The sequence below is a fragment of the Sabethes cyaneus genome, chromosome 2 (assembly GCF_943734655.1).
Source record: "Sabethes cyaneus chromosome 2, idSabCyanKW18_F2, whole genome shotgun sequence".
Classification (NCBI taxonomy): Eukaryota; Metazoa; Arthropoda; class Insecta; order Diptera; family Culicidae; genus Sabethes; species Sabethes cyaneus.
The window spans coordinates 239,045,167-239,060,018 of record NC_071354.1 but is presented as its reverse complement, the minus strand read 5'-3'; the positions used below and the strand labels follow the sequence as shown (position 1 = coordinate 239,060,018).

The 14,852-nt window shown below is 38.9% G+C and overlaps 1 protein-coding gene across 4 annotated transcripts in view; it reads left to right on the top strand.

The window, feature by feature from the left end:
* LOC128738489 (sorbin and SH3 domain-containing protein 1) overlaps positions 1–14,852 on the top strand; it is a 201,177-nt gene that overhangs the window by 121,112 nt on the left and 65,213 nt on the right. For all 4 annotated transcript variants that reach the window (XM_053833677.1, XM_053833675.1, XM_053833674.1 and 1 more), the window contains one exon: positions 7,645–7,703. In XM_053833677.1, the coding sequence (XP_053689652.1) occupies positions 7,645–7,703 (59 nt within the window). The remainder of the gene's footprint in view (positions 1–7,644; positions 7,704–14,852) is intronic.

Sequence of the window (14,852 nt, the reverse complement as noted above, 5' to 3'; positions counted from 1 at the left end):
TTTCCCATAGTACAATGAAGTGTTAATAAAGTCGTTTTCAAGTTTCGAAATTACTTAGAGGTTTCCAGTTTTGATCTCAGGAGTGAAACACCCGATTAGTCGACGTAACAATGCGATATATTATGGAAACAATCCATCATGTTACCCGTGCATAAAAAGGGAGACAAGAGAAACGTGGAAAATTATCACGGCATCACTTTATGCCAGCTTGAAAGATTGCACATAATGCACTTCTCATCAGTAGTAATTTAAATTACCCTTGATAAGCACAGATTTATTCCCAAAAAGATCTGTCGTCACGAATATTACGCAATTTGTTTCATTAAATATCCTAGAAAAAGGTGCGCAAGTAGACACGATATATCGACCACGAAATATTTCTGAATCGGATGTAGAAGCTTGGAATTTCTCCTGCATTCACAAGTTGGATGAAATCTTACCTTACCGGCAGTAGTTTATGCGTCAAGATCGATGCAGAAAAATCGGAATTGGATCGAGAGTTCCTCAGGGAAGCAAGTTAGACCCATTGCTTTTTACATTATTCATCAACGAGCTCTCTATAATCTTACCAACCGGATGCCGCTTGTTTTATGCTGACAATGTTGAGATATACCTGTCTGTTAAAACCGTACGGCTGGTAGAGTTTAGCATACAAACATAAACATAGAGTAAGGAGGGGTAAAAGTGCGATACTGGTAAAAGTGCGATTAAATGATTTACCGGTGTAGATTCCGAGTAAATTAACTACATTGGCATGGATGGGTGACTACTTTGACAGCTAACGTAAACTTTGGTTGCTTACGAAGCATAGTTGCTGAGTTATGTGCAAATGTAATTTTCGGGCGGGTTTGATGTAATTTTTCGTTATACGGCAAATACGATATCAACAGGAGGATATTACTTGTTGAAAGTACATCAGCGTTTTACATCACACACATATCTGTTTTGAAAATACGGTGAAAAGAATTTACAAAATATATTTCGCTTTTCCGTAATTTAATCTAACCCCGTAAAGCGCTTAGCGGGGTAAAAGTGCGATTCATGGACGAGGCAAAAATGTATAGCTAATTATATACAACTTTAGGCACTATGGATACAGATACTAGAAATGGAAGATTTGCAGAAACTGTGTGCTCTACAGATGTTGGGCGAAGGAAAACAATGTTTTTCCACTGATGAAACAAAAAACAAACGTTTGCAAAAGTTTCGATCTGACGGAGGCTTCAATACACCAGCACAAAATAGAAAAAGTGCAAATTGAGAATATTCCTTACCAAAACATATCGCAGATTGGAGATAATATGGTTTTGTTAGCTACTGTTGTGCTAATTTCATGGATTCGAGCTTCGCACTTTTGCCTCGCGGTATTCGCACTTTTGCCCCGCTAGTGGGGTAAAAGTGCGAATCGGCATTTGATCAGAAGAAAGAAAAATTCATTTTTCAAAACACTATTACCGCAGATGATTTATAGTTGAATGTAAAGACATTGAGTTACAGCATCACTATAAAATATATTATGTTTTTGTCCTTCTTTATATCTCACGAAAATTGATAACAACTTCAAACATTGCACTTATGTCCCGCCCTACTCTAATTAAAATAAATTCAATATAATGTGAGGCACATTTATGATTCAATAAACCTCAATTAAATTCGAAGCTTATGGTGTTTTGGAAAATAGGAAAATCTAATGTTTTATAATAGCAGTTTTTACAATCGACGGAGGGGATGGTAGATGAAACAAAGGTGTTTATGGTATCCAAATGAGTGGGACAAGACGTGAAATGTAGTAGAACTAAAAAGGAATTCGTTTTCAACTAGTTCTCGTTTATATATTTTCTAATTCTTTTGCATGTTCCACTTGTGTTCGTTTTCTGGAATACTTTTTCCAATACAGAAAAACAGCCAAAATCAATTGATATAATAAACAAATAATGCACGGGAGAGTATTTTCAGCCCATTAAGCGATGGCATCTATTTTTTCGGCCTATGGCCTAGTTCTAGTGGAAGAACAGGTGGTTTTGACGTTCTTTGAATAAAAAATAGTAGATTACTTGCTGTCTTGAGAAAATAGATATAACATATTAAAATTGTATGTTGGCAAAGTATTTTTATTGGCGAAAGAAAAGACAAATAGGCTGAATTTAGAAACCTGCTGAAAATACCCTTCCGTACCCTAGTGTAATTTAGTGTAAATTATGACGATTGGGAAATTGAAAAAAATCTACTCTAGTTTACCCGAAGAAATTACAACCCTCATTTTTTATTTTAAACCTTAAAAAACAAATTCTAAATATTCAAAATCCGTTTGTTCGAAAAGGCCATTAGGCCGTATGAATAAAAGAGTTAGAGCAAACTCTCCCGCAAGATTTACACGGAAAAAGCAAAGCAAACTGTTTTATTCATACGACCTAATATTTCCATTCTTTGTCATTGGCATTGGTGTATCCAGGCTGGGACATACAGAGACACGTGCCCCATTGTCTTATTAATTAATATTAGTCATATTAAATTTAATGAAACTGATTTTCTCGTGGTGTGACCTAGAAGTCCATTTTCAAATAATATTTCAAGTCCCGTTTTATGTTCCATTTTATGTCCTATTTCATGTCCCATTTAAAGTCTAAGTCTAATTCCAACTACAAGTTCACAAATTCAAGTCCAATGATGATTTGGATGAAGTTATGCCGTACACAGCAGACGTGATTGGCGGCGTTGTAATGTCCATCTCGCAAAATATTGGTCAAAAGTGAGATATCCTCCATAAATGCAGAAATATTTACCGTTCTCAATTTGGGCTGCTATCGAATGGTATTTATATAATAAATAGCCGAAATTCGAATGACCGAATTTCAACAACTGTCACAAAAGGCCGAAATGGTATTTGGCCGCGGATTACGCAATGCCGAACTCCTATTTGGCCGATCTGTTTGGCTGAATCTCACCGAAAACTATTTTCTCGAATAATATTGATAAGAATATCGTTTGCTAAGCTGGATAAGCTATCCCCAAAATGATAATAAGATATTTTCGTGCTTTTTAAAAAAATATCAAATACTGAAGGAGAAAAAAACTTTTCGTGAAATTCTGGTTTCTAACGCTAACGGCTCTGCTGGACGACCATAACATACAGCTGCTGCTGCTGCTTCCAGAGTCAAAATCATCATTCATTCGCTGCCCGAATTCCGAGCTATTCAGTTCAATTTTGCTCTTCGATCTAAGCATGAGCCCTACCAGTAGTAATCTAACTTAGATATCATCGTTTAGAAATTAATTGTAGAAGCTTCACTTTCGATCGTATTTTTTGCTTGCTACGTTACGCTGCAAATCGGCAACATATGCAATCACAGAGTCACAGACTGGCTAATGTGAATCAATCTTCGCGCCCTGACGGTTGTGTGAAGCCACAGAGAATCGCCCAAGTGTTACTTGTTAACCAACTGCAAACGACTGGCTGTGATCAGCAGTCAGCTGGTTGAACGCGGTCGGAATCTGAACATACTGACTGAAACGATTTGCTTAGCGGCTTTGGGAGCATGAATTCTATCTGCAGTGCTCCGGCAAAAAAGAAATATTGCAACTCATTGGAAACAGAGCAAACCAGCAAAGCATTACAAAAGAAAAAAATCTCTTCGCTGTTCGATAATATCCGACAGAGAGAGAGAGAGAGCAAATCAATTTTTCTGTTGCGCTTTGCAGTATAACGCTGAGAATTGAGATTACATACTTTCAGAGTGCGCCATAAGCCTGTGGAAATATGTTAACCACAAGATGAGCGACTGTGTAAGTACGGAAGTTAAAATATATTTTCAGTGATCATTACCATCTATACCAACCAACTTTTTAACTTGTGGACTGATGCGGTTGTTTCCTTTTTTGCTGCAAGCCTGCATTAAAAGTCAAGTCATAAAAAGGATAGTTCAAATGGCAGGGAACAAGGGGCCTCCATTGATTATCGAGAAAAGAGAAATATGGCAATATCAGATTTTCAAAAAAAAAAAATTTTTCGAAAGAAGTCTTTCATCTGAAAAATTTGATTTAGTGACAATAATCTATTTTAAACAATATTTAAGTCTTATTTTTATCGCAAGGACAGAATGCTTATTGATAAATATCACAGACTTATTTCCTTGTTTCCTTCAACAATTCAACGAAGCTGGAAATAATGGTCAACCAGGCTAATAAATTTAAGTCAGCTTTAAAACTAACCAACTTGCAATCCGCTTTTCCTCGGATCAAGATTATTAATTGTCTTGGGCCCTGGACTTTTGTCCAGGCTGTGCAGCAATTATTCCAAACCATAAACCAAAGCATTTCGATTGACTGACTTTGGGAAGTGAACCGAAACGGAACTGTCCTGTCACTCGAACCGGAAAACAATAATAAGCCCATTAATCATCATTTTGTCCCCAGTTTCCGACCGAAATAATCATCCTCACTTCCATGTAGGTAAGACAATAGATGTGCAAATTTGCAATCCTCTTAGGAGGACCTCAGCCTCGGCATCATTTCAACCGAAAGTAAGCTTACCGTGTTGTCGAACACTCCCTTTACCCCGGTTCAGCCAGCCCACACACCGCCCAGCTCATGTGTGTGTGTGTGTGTTCTTGTAATAATTAATCTTACTTGAATGACGAAGACGACGACGACAACGACAGTCAAAACGTTGTTTTCCACATACTAAGAAAGGCGATTACAACAGCATTGGGTTCAAAACACGACGTTCTCATTATTGCAGTATTCCACCCTGCCCTGCAACATAAGGTCTCTGTTGATTTGCAGATTGGGATTTCACAGTGGAAACAAAAGTGCTTGATGAATGATGTACTGGAGGAGCTTCCTCACGATCGGAATTCGCAGGCATCTTTCACTTCAAAGACAAATGATGAATTTATAAACAACAACAGCAAGGCTGATGAATTTGTCCTCGAACGCGGGAGATTATTATTCCAAACATGGGAATTTATTGCTTTCAAGAGCTTTGAAATTGCGCCTATTAATTTAATTGCCGACAGTGGCGCGCAGTGACCTTCGGGGGATTCGAGAACTGATTTCGCATTCGAACAATTTTGCGTCAAATTATTTATGAGTCAAAAATGCAAATGTGACGTTTACAAGCTTGGCCCGGCAGCTTGGGAGAAAATTGACGGCGCTACATCTGTCATCGCTGTAGACCGGAACCGGATGCTTATGAATTATTTAACGGACTAATTGCGGGCGGTTTGTTTTGGAGGACCTCTTGCGCGTTCCCAAAGCGCTGCTCCGCAATCCCAGAGGCAATGTTCAGTATAATCCTTTTACACCATCCCACTTTCCACTAGAATTGATGCACTTTCTTCCGAAAGCTAGTTGTTTCAAAACCACCAGTAGTGTTGTTGTTGATACTTATGCATTGCAAACTAATTTTATGTAATAATTTTTCTTCCCATTTGCACACGGAACCGTCGAACCGCTCCGCTCTTCAACGAACAACTCACACGCGCGCGCTAATGCACTCCTTGCCTGTCTCGTTCCTCGGTTGGTTTCCCCCACAAGTGGTGGGATGAAGTAATGGATATTTTCAACGGGGTACGGTATCAATTTTCCTATGATCTGTCTGACTGTCTGTATGCTTCCTTATTCTGTTGATTTCATTTCCGTACATCCCCGTGCCCTCTATTTTCCACCAGTACAGAGTAAATGCTTCCACGAAACGAAACCTCTGTGCTCTGTGCTGTGCTTGCTCTTGTTTCTTAGTTGATGTTCTAGTGTTTGCTAAGCTACCCGGCAGCGCCGGGCCGAAGGAGAAACTAACAACCACCCAAACCATCCACCCTTACTTAGTCGTTCGATGGCATGTCTTCTTCTAAACCGCATTACACTAACGCCATGTTCTGGCTTCATGCACGAAGAACTTTCGCTTCCGCCCAACCAACGCAACAGTGGAACAGAACCAGCAGGAAAAGTTTTAAATCATGTTCCAAGCGCTCCACGCGTCCGGGTTGCGCTGGCTGGTGCAAGTTTCTGTATTCTGTGTCCTCAGAAAAGTACATCCATTGCAATGTACGGTTTTCACTTTGCTTTTTAAAAGCATTTATTCAAACGAAAATTTATAAAAGCTTCTCTGAAAAATAATTTTGTTTCTCATATGAATAAAATCTACGAAAAACGTCTCCTTCGAGTTAAACAAAACACTGCTAAATTGTTGCATGCTTTAACTAACCCATCCCACACATATCTTTACCGTGTCGTAAATTACCTATCAGCCTTCCGCAAAATTATTGTCACTCCACCAGTTAGCCGCCGTCTGCCTGTTGCCGGATCGGATCGGATGTTCACATCCTATCTTGCCGAGCAGTATTTCGCACCTCGACATTACTTGCTGCCAACCAGCAGAGGTCTCATAAATCTCACTAATCAGACAACCGCAGTGTTAAATCAAACAGCCACACAGACCCAGTAATTCCAGGAATAACTCACCCTTCTACCTACGCAAGAGACCAGGATGAGCGCTAGCTGCAATCGCACTTAAATGCGTGACAACAGTTGCAGCTCGGTCACATTCTGTGATACAACTGATTGTCCTCCTCCAGGTTGGATTTATGCTTTATTATTGGGAGGTTATAAATCTTCTGCCACGGAGATAAAGATTCCAAATAGGAAAATTGCTTACGCCGTGACACGGCATCATTCTTACTTGTCCGAAACGATAAAAGATTTCCACCGTTTGCCGATTGATTACAAACATTTATTGAGCTAGATAAATTGCCTTCCCCTTCCACACCTCCTATTGTATCTACCATCTTCAGAGTTCTGTATTGTTTGTGCGTGTTTTTCTGTTCCCTGTTGTATGCTACTTATAATTGTCTGTCCAGCACAGCAATCAATCACTCGCACCGCTCTCGACCAGAAAGTCCAAATATCTAATCTGTAATTTCTGCATTTCTTTCATGCTTTCGCTTGTCTCGACTCTGACTACTACTATCTTGTTCACAATTGGATCGCAAAACAAACCAAAAAACAATCGTCTAAATTTTTCCCGCGACAACCTTTTGCCAACATTGAAAAACTGAACTGAAACTTTGATATCAACATCGACAAAACATCGCATGTAACACCGCATCCAATACAAATTGCAACTGCTAAAACAAAATCACTAAACCCGTACGGTATGTAGTGGCTAGATGAGCACTCCTCTGTGCCTCTTTTCTGCCTTGTCTTTGCCCGTGAAGTGCAAAAGTTTGTAAGTGTTTTTTTTATTCGATTAACCATTACTGAAAATATCCACGGAATACACAATATGATACAAACGCACAATGTCCTGCTATGCCTCACAAACTCTCACATACTCGAAAACTGTTTTTACGTTATTAAAATTCAAAGATATTCTAAGAACACTTCTTACAGACAGTTCCCCAAAAGACGGTAGCTTTTACAGTCGCTTTGGAACACACAACCCAACATACCTACCCTGTGTTTCTTTGAACAACAAGCATCACTCGGTGTAAAATCAACCATTCGCACCCAATAGAACAGTTTTCGAATTGTGCGGTGCGGATGGTAGATTGAGAGTGAGATCGATTCGATTGTATGTAATAATTTTTTTTTCTGTACTTTGTTTTATGTTTTTCATTTTGCTCCCGATGACGCCTGGCACAACAACAGCAACTGGAACAGCAGAAGCTGAGCACTAGCAAAACGTATACGGAGGGAAATCTTTCCAGGTAAGTTAACAAATAATACTTAGTATATGATTATGTGGGAAAATAATAGCTTAACCTAGCTTAGAATGTCAAACATGTCATTGGATGGAATGTCGATGATTGAAATGAAAGTTTAAGCAAACTAAAAAAACAGGTTTAATGGGTCCATAGTTCAAAGTCCTGAAAAACTATCAAAATTCTTTAGAAATGCGAACATTTGAAACTGAACTGTACTAAAGATTGGTTGAGTTATTGATAATAGGTACAAAAATTTGAAAAAAAAATTAGTCTCGAGAATACAATGGAGACGCATGGTGTTTTTCTCAACTACAAAAAAACGGATGCTTCTGGTAGCTTAGCTTATAGCTTAAGCAGACTGCCCATAGTAGCACCTCGTGATTGGCCGAACCAGGAAGATTGCACTTTAAAAATTGACCAGTAACGACACTAGAGACTAGGTGTTGCTAGAGACCGCGGGTACCACGGCATCTCCGCAAGTATTACGAGATAGGAATTGTCTTAGTAGGGAAGGCTACAGATCCGGGTTCATCTCGGTAGATGATATGTCAACGAAACAACGCGCACGTTGACGACTACATTTCATCCATGACAAAAATTTTTGGTTGACGATTTATCACAAATGTTTCGATTTGATTTAGATAACGATATCGAGGAGGGAATCAAAATGACGCATTCTAATTCGTTCACGAACCGTTACATTAAAAACTTCACTGCTCCGCGAATTTACCATTTCATAACGAAAATCATGCAAGTCACCACGACTAGGGACTCCTATATTCGGTTCTTCACCTGAGTCCACCGTATATTATTGGAATTTACACTACAAACTACTATTCAAAACTGCTGGCACGAATTTAAAACCGCGTAATTGTCACTGCTTCGGAAATATGTGGTTGTCAAAGATTTTGCAACGAACGAGGCACAAAAGCAAGCGACGCTGATCCCTTGGAATAAAATACTCAGAACCTGAACACCATTACGAAACATTACGAAAACTGAAAATAATATTTTCTTCGTGAATGGTTAGAACAGGATTAAATTAAGAACATTGGCCAATGCGAAACAATTTCAAGTTCTTGGAGATTTTTATGAAGACCTAGATATAATTACAATTGCCTCACAATACCTTACAGCACAAAACCAGGAATAGTGAAACCTATAAAGCATTTCTTGAAGCATAATCCATATCAACTTAGATAGGCATTTCCTCTTACCGTCACAAATAAATAGAGACTAGCTGAGTGCCCGATCTTACTGGGGGTGTCTTTGTCTCACAGCCACTTGTACATCAATTATTGTAACCGAAATGCTTATAATGCAAAAATATAACGCTTGTTTCTCTTTTGAACGTTCCTCCCCATTTGCCATCTCCCCCTCTTTTGTCTACCCGGCCACTTACACATCTGTTTTCTTTACAGAATTCCCTATAAAACCCTATAAAAAAAGAGAAACAAAGACATTTTTCCTAGTTGCACCTTTCGCTAACAATGGCCACCCCAATAAAAAAGTAGAAGGTGCAACAGTGGTTCTTCCATGGATACAAAAAACCTGTCATTCCTTTCATCTCACTTCAAGCAAAACTTGTTTGAAAACTTTGTTCTTAGTTTCACCACCAGGAGCAAGTATCCACGAATTATTAGCCGAGCCCACTGCCACATAGAGATGACCATGAGAAAAACATGGTGTTCTCAAATCAACTCCACACTGTTTGAATGATTCCCCCTGTGACTCAAGTACAGTCGGTCAACAACACTTAGCACTAACGATCGAACAATTGACAAATCTACAGTTGCGAGTATTGCAATTTAGTGTTTCATATTGGCTTTTTCCGTTGTACGGATAAATTGTTACAGTCATGTGGGGGCGTTACTCTCCCCTTCCTGTCAGCAACCTCCGGTCATCAACTACCCCTTTTGTCCCACTGTCACTTATGGGAGAACCATCCAAACATTTCGAAGCCTTCCCTCTGTTAGCCCCCCACCTCCTTTCCTTTGTCAACCCTCGGTGCTGATTCCCTGATGTCAAGGAATATGTATGCCAAGTTTCATAAAGAACGGTCGAAGCGTTTCGGAATTATGGCCTCCCCCCTATTAGGGACCCTCTCCCCTGTCAGGGAACCTCCCCCCTTCGTTTTTGTTAACCCCCCAGCGCTGATTCTCTTATGCCATGGAACATGTGTGCCAAGTTTGATGAATAACCGTCCAGGCATTTCGGAGTTACGGCCTCCCCCCTATTACAAACCCCCCCTTTATTTAGGAGTTATGGTCCCTCCCTATTAGTACCCATCCCTGATTCCCTGATGTCAAGGAACATGTGTGCCAAGTCTGAAGTTTGATAAAGAACGGTCAAGGGTTTCAGAGTTATGCCCCCCGCCCTTCTCCTTTTAAGAACCCTCCCCCCCTATCAGGGAACCTCCCTCCTTCGTTTTTTTGTTCCCAGTGTTGATTCTCTTATGCCAAGGAACAATTGTGCCAAGTTTGATGAATAACCGTCCAGGCATTTCGGAGTTATGGTCTCCTCCCCTGTTACGAACCCCCCGTCCTTTTGTCAACCCCCCAGTGCTAATTCTCTTATATCAAGGAACATGTGTGCCAAGTTTGGTGGAGATCGGTCAATGCGTTCTGGAGTTACGGTGGAACATACCAACATACAAACATACAAACATACTCACGCTCACTTTTATATATATATAGATAGCGTCCTACACACTCACAAGGAAACGGATACTTGTGGTAAAGAAAAACCAAAAATGTCCATTTCTGTAGATTATAAAAATGTTTTTCATATCTTAAATAAATCAGAATTTGAACATTTTTACCGAGAGGCTGGAATGCCTATGATATCAAAACGTGAATAAATGTAGCTCAAAATCACGGATTCAGCAATCAAAATACTGTAATCAGCTAATTTTCATGACTTCAAAACGTGAACTTAAAAACAAAAATTGTTTCAGGATTAAATATCCTGAAATTTGAGGTCTTTCAGATGCAGAAGGCTGCCAGATTTCAGGGCTGGAAGTTGGTCACTTTTTAGTGACTTGGTCACTTTTTTCAAGCTGGTCTCTTAAAAGTCACTTTTTTGACCAAAAAGTCACTAAAGTCACTTTTTGCCATCAAAATGCCACTAAAGTCACTATTTTCAGGGCTCAATTTTGTAAGTCACGTCGAGTGTCACTGCTTGAATAATTCACTTTTGGTATCTTGTAAATCTCACGCGACACTATTTTGTGGAGTAACTCAACCGAGTCGATCGCTACAAAACTAATAACCGCTGAGCTTGCTTCGTTTAGGTTGTTTATCGCATCGCTATGCTCTCCGTTCTCCTATACTCGACACTCAACAGAAACGAGTCTAGTTGCTGGATGTCACTTATGGAATAGGGCGAATAATTCCATTTTCACTACTGCTAAATAAAACTGCTGAAAATGTTTGGACTTGAAAATATGAAGATTGGAGATCACGTTGTAATCCAGCTTTACAAGCTAGAAAAAATCGATAAAATCGACTTTTTTCTTCAAACACGCCAACATAATATTTCTGAATGTACCACTCAAGTACCGCCAATGCATAATTCCATCCAGCAGAAAACCTATTCTTAATTCTAACACTTACATGCTCGAAACTTCACAGCCAGCTGTTTATAGCAAGGGTAAATTTACGGGGCGATCGTCGTCGTCAACAGCATAGAGCCGGGGTGGTTTGTGCTGTTTCAAACAGTCGTCATCGTTCAACTCGATCTTGAGTTACTCGTCCCCAATTTCTCAGGTCGCCAGGCGTCTCAGAGATGTCGCAAGTCAATTTAGACCTGGTCGAGCTATATCACACGTAGGACTCCTCTGTTCTGGGTGCCGGTGGGGTTGTTGAATCCCAAATCCATAAAATCTACCGGTCTAATGAGGGTTTTGTACGTTGTTAGCTTCGTACGGCGGCTTGTGCCTGTTGATCGCAGCGTTTTGCGAAGGCTCGATTTCCTGCTTGAATGCGCTGGATCTGCTTACTAGTGTTGTTATCCGCGACCAGAAGCGATCCCAGATACCGTCGATTCGGGCGAAATTGATCAGTCGGGTGAAATTGATCACCTTGGACCAACGAGTAAAAAACTCTTTATTCTACGTTTATACTGATTCATAAAACTGAATATGCACCCATCCATATAAAGATTGAGTTACAGGTCAAAGTCACTTGGCTTTCAGCAAGATTGATCTTGTAAATGGCTTGATTTTTTAAAATTTACTATTTTGATCGAATCGCAATTTTCAACATGCCCGATAAAACTCCTTGCTGTTAACACAAATTTCGTTGCAGAAAGAAATTTTGATAGAACTAATTCGATTCTCTAATTATCTGGCTGTGCTTTGATAATTTCCATGAATAAAATTATGCGACAGAAATTGTTTGATTTGACCTTTTACGAAATAAAACGATTGATAACATCATGAACTGAGGCAACATAGATTTCTAGATCGCTATGGGTGCGAAATGGAGCTGCCACCTGCGAAAGTTTATTCTTTCTGTGAAGCAGAATGGAGATTTATAAAAGGGTGCAAAAGACAGACAATACTTCGCACAAATTTTACAAACGCTCCATATGGCAGTTGCATGAGAGTGCAAGAGATCGGTTTGTGCTTACATAGCGAAATGCAACTACACATTCAAAGAGATAGTCAAGCTCCCGTATATGAGGAGAATTAAATTATTTGTTTCACTAGATTGATGAAGATTGTATACGAAAATCGTACATTTACACATATATACAGCAATGTTTAAACAAAAACAAATGATAACGATGCTAAAATTGGCTTAATATCTTTTTTATCGTTCATATTTATTTAGCAGATGCATCAACCATGCTAATGTAGAGCTGACTGTTTGATTTTTGTGCTAGTTGCTGTACGCGACATTGTTGCCTACATACAGGCAATATCTCGATTACGCCAGATTTTATACTGCACGTTTGGTTATTGCTGTCAGAGCGTATGGTTTAATAGCAATATCGTCTTGATTTCTACGTGATCAATTTCACCCGTTATTTGTAAATTTCCAATTTCACGATTACATTAAGTTTTATCTAAAATAAAACTATTTATATAAGATATAGATGATACTGTCGTGTAGCCAGCACTACAGTACTTATTTTAAAATTGAATCATCTTCCTAAATATGTTTCTATTCAAAGATATTTAAAAAATACTCGAAAAAGTGATCAATTTCACCCGAATTCACGGTACACGAACTCATCTACCACTTCTGGTGGTGGTCCGTGAAAAGCGCATGTTCATCTTCTTTGAGTCTCTACCATTTATGTATTTGGTCTTTGGCGCATTTATTTCCAGCCCAATCCTCATTGCCTCCACTTTTAGCTTTACGTAGAAGTAATCCGCCGTTGCGCAGTTTCTGGCTATAATATTGAAGTCATCTGCGGTGCTAAGAAATTAACTATCTTTACTGAAAATCGAGCTTCTCGTTTCGATACTCGCTTGTTAGATCCCACCTTCAGAGTGATGCCAAAGTTTAAACATCTATTTTCTTTTATTTCAATTTTTATTCGTCAAATGAGGAACGCTCAATTCAAACCAAAATAGCTTTTTATTGAAAATAATTCCCCATCCTCACGGTTAGGCTATATCAGATTTTTTTTGAATGAACTTCCTAGGAAAATTTTCTGGCTATGCCGCTTAATACGTCTTGGTGGCTGTATCATGGTTCGGAACTGCTAAAAATTAACTAGCAGGGTGACCACACTCGGGAAATGAGAGAAAAAGTAGGAAGTTTGAACTTGTCGGAAATTTGGCAAAAATTGTTCTAATCGGAAATTTATTAATTCTGGAGTCAATTCTGAGACAAATGAATCTGTACACCCCGAATGAAATCTTCGTCCCAGGAATTACTAGACAGCTTTGATCTGTATTCTTTTCTTTTTTGGGTAACGAAAAAATAAAGTCCTTGCGGCGCAAGAAAAACAAAGCCTTGTGTTAAATTCTGTTTTCGGACTGACGAACCGACATGACATCTCATACACTTTCCTATGAAAATTTGTATCCGAAAATGTAGCTCAAAATACTTTAAACTGTAATACACTATGCATGACGCATCGCTATTTATCTTGAAAAAGTAGAGAATTGGTTTAGCAGAAGGTCACTAACTGACCGACACGAAAAAATAAAACAAACACGCACAAGTGAATGAAAAAAGAATTAATTATCTGTTGATAGAATATTCAAAGACTTACCGGACTTTTTTGATATTCATATATACATACACAGTTTGAAAAAAAAATTCTAAAGACTTGACCCTTCTTTCCCGACAGACTTCACAGCCGGCTATTAGAGTACAGGACAGTTACATAGCTAGTGCAAAAATTCTACTGACTCTATCTAGCAACACCGCCTAGTCGAGATTCGAACATACGACGACTAACTTGTTAGACCAGCATCGTACCTCGAAGTTAACCGGGCGGTTACATGGTTTAAACACGTGTCATTGATTTCAGGGATTTCAAAAGTAGTTTTCCTGCTCAAAATAATAATTATGTTCCTGAAACTCTTCTTCACTTCTTTCTTATCTTTGCATCTTTCAGAATACACTAACAATTTGTTGTCAAAAAATATTTTATTTTGAGCATAAAAATTATTTTTGAAATATCAAAAATCAATGACGCGTGTTTGAACAAAACATACTGAATTTTGCATAAATAAATCTGTCTCTCGTACGCGTAGCGCATGTTAAAAATTTCCCAAATGGATATGGACTAGTGCGGACTAACCGCAAGTACCGAAACCGGTAACACTGGCCAATTTTTGAATACCAATATACCGGTTGTAAAAGGGCAAAAAATTTGTATTTTTCTTCTTTCGGGTATTTCATTACAAATTCGCTTCAAAAATATGTCAGCCCCAATGTTAGAAAATAACTGACGTTGAAAAACAGCTTGCAATTAGTGCTAAAAAGATTTTTAAAATTGAATTGAGCGACGAAAAGTTTGAAGCGGCCAATCAAATAATTGTAGCATTTGAATTTGTTTAGGCTGCTCTGAAGCATTTTCGCTGGAAATTTGTATGCATTGTATGAGGCGGACATAATGCTTCAATCCATGTTGGAACAACTTGATATTCAATTATCGTTGTCGAGTTATTCAAAGCTGTCAATGAAC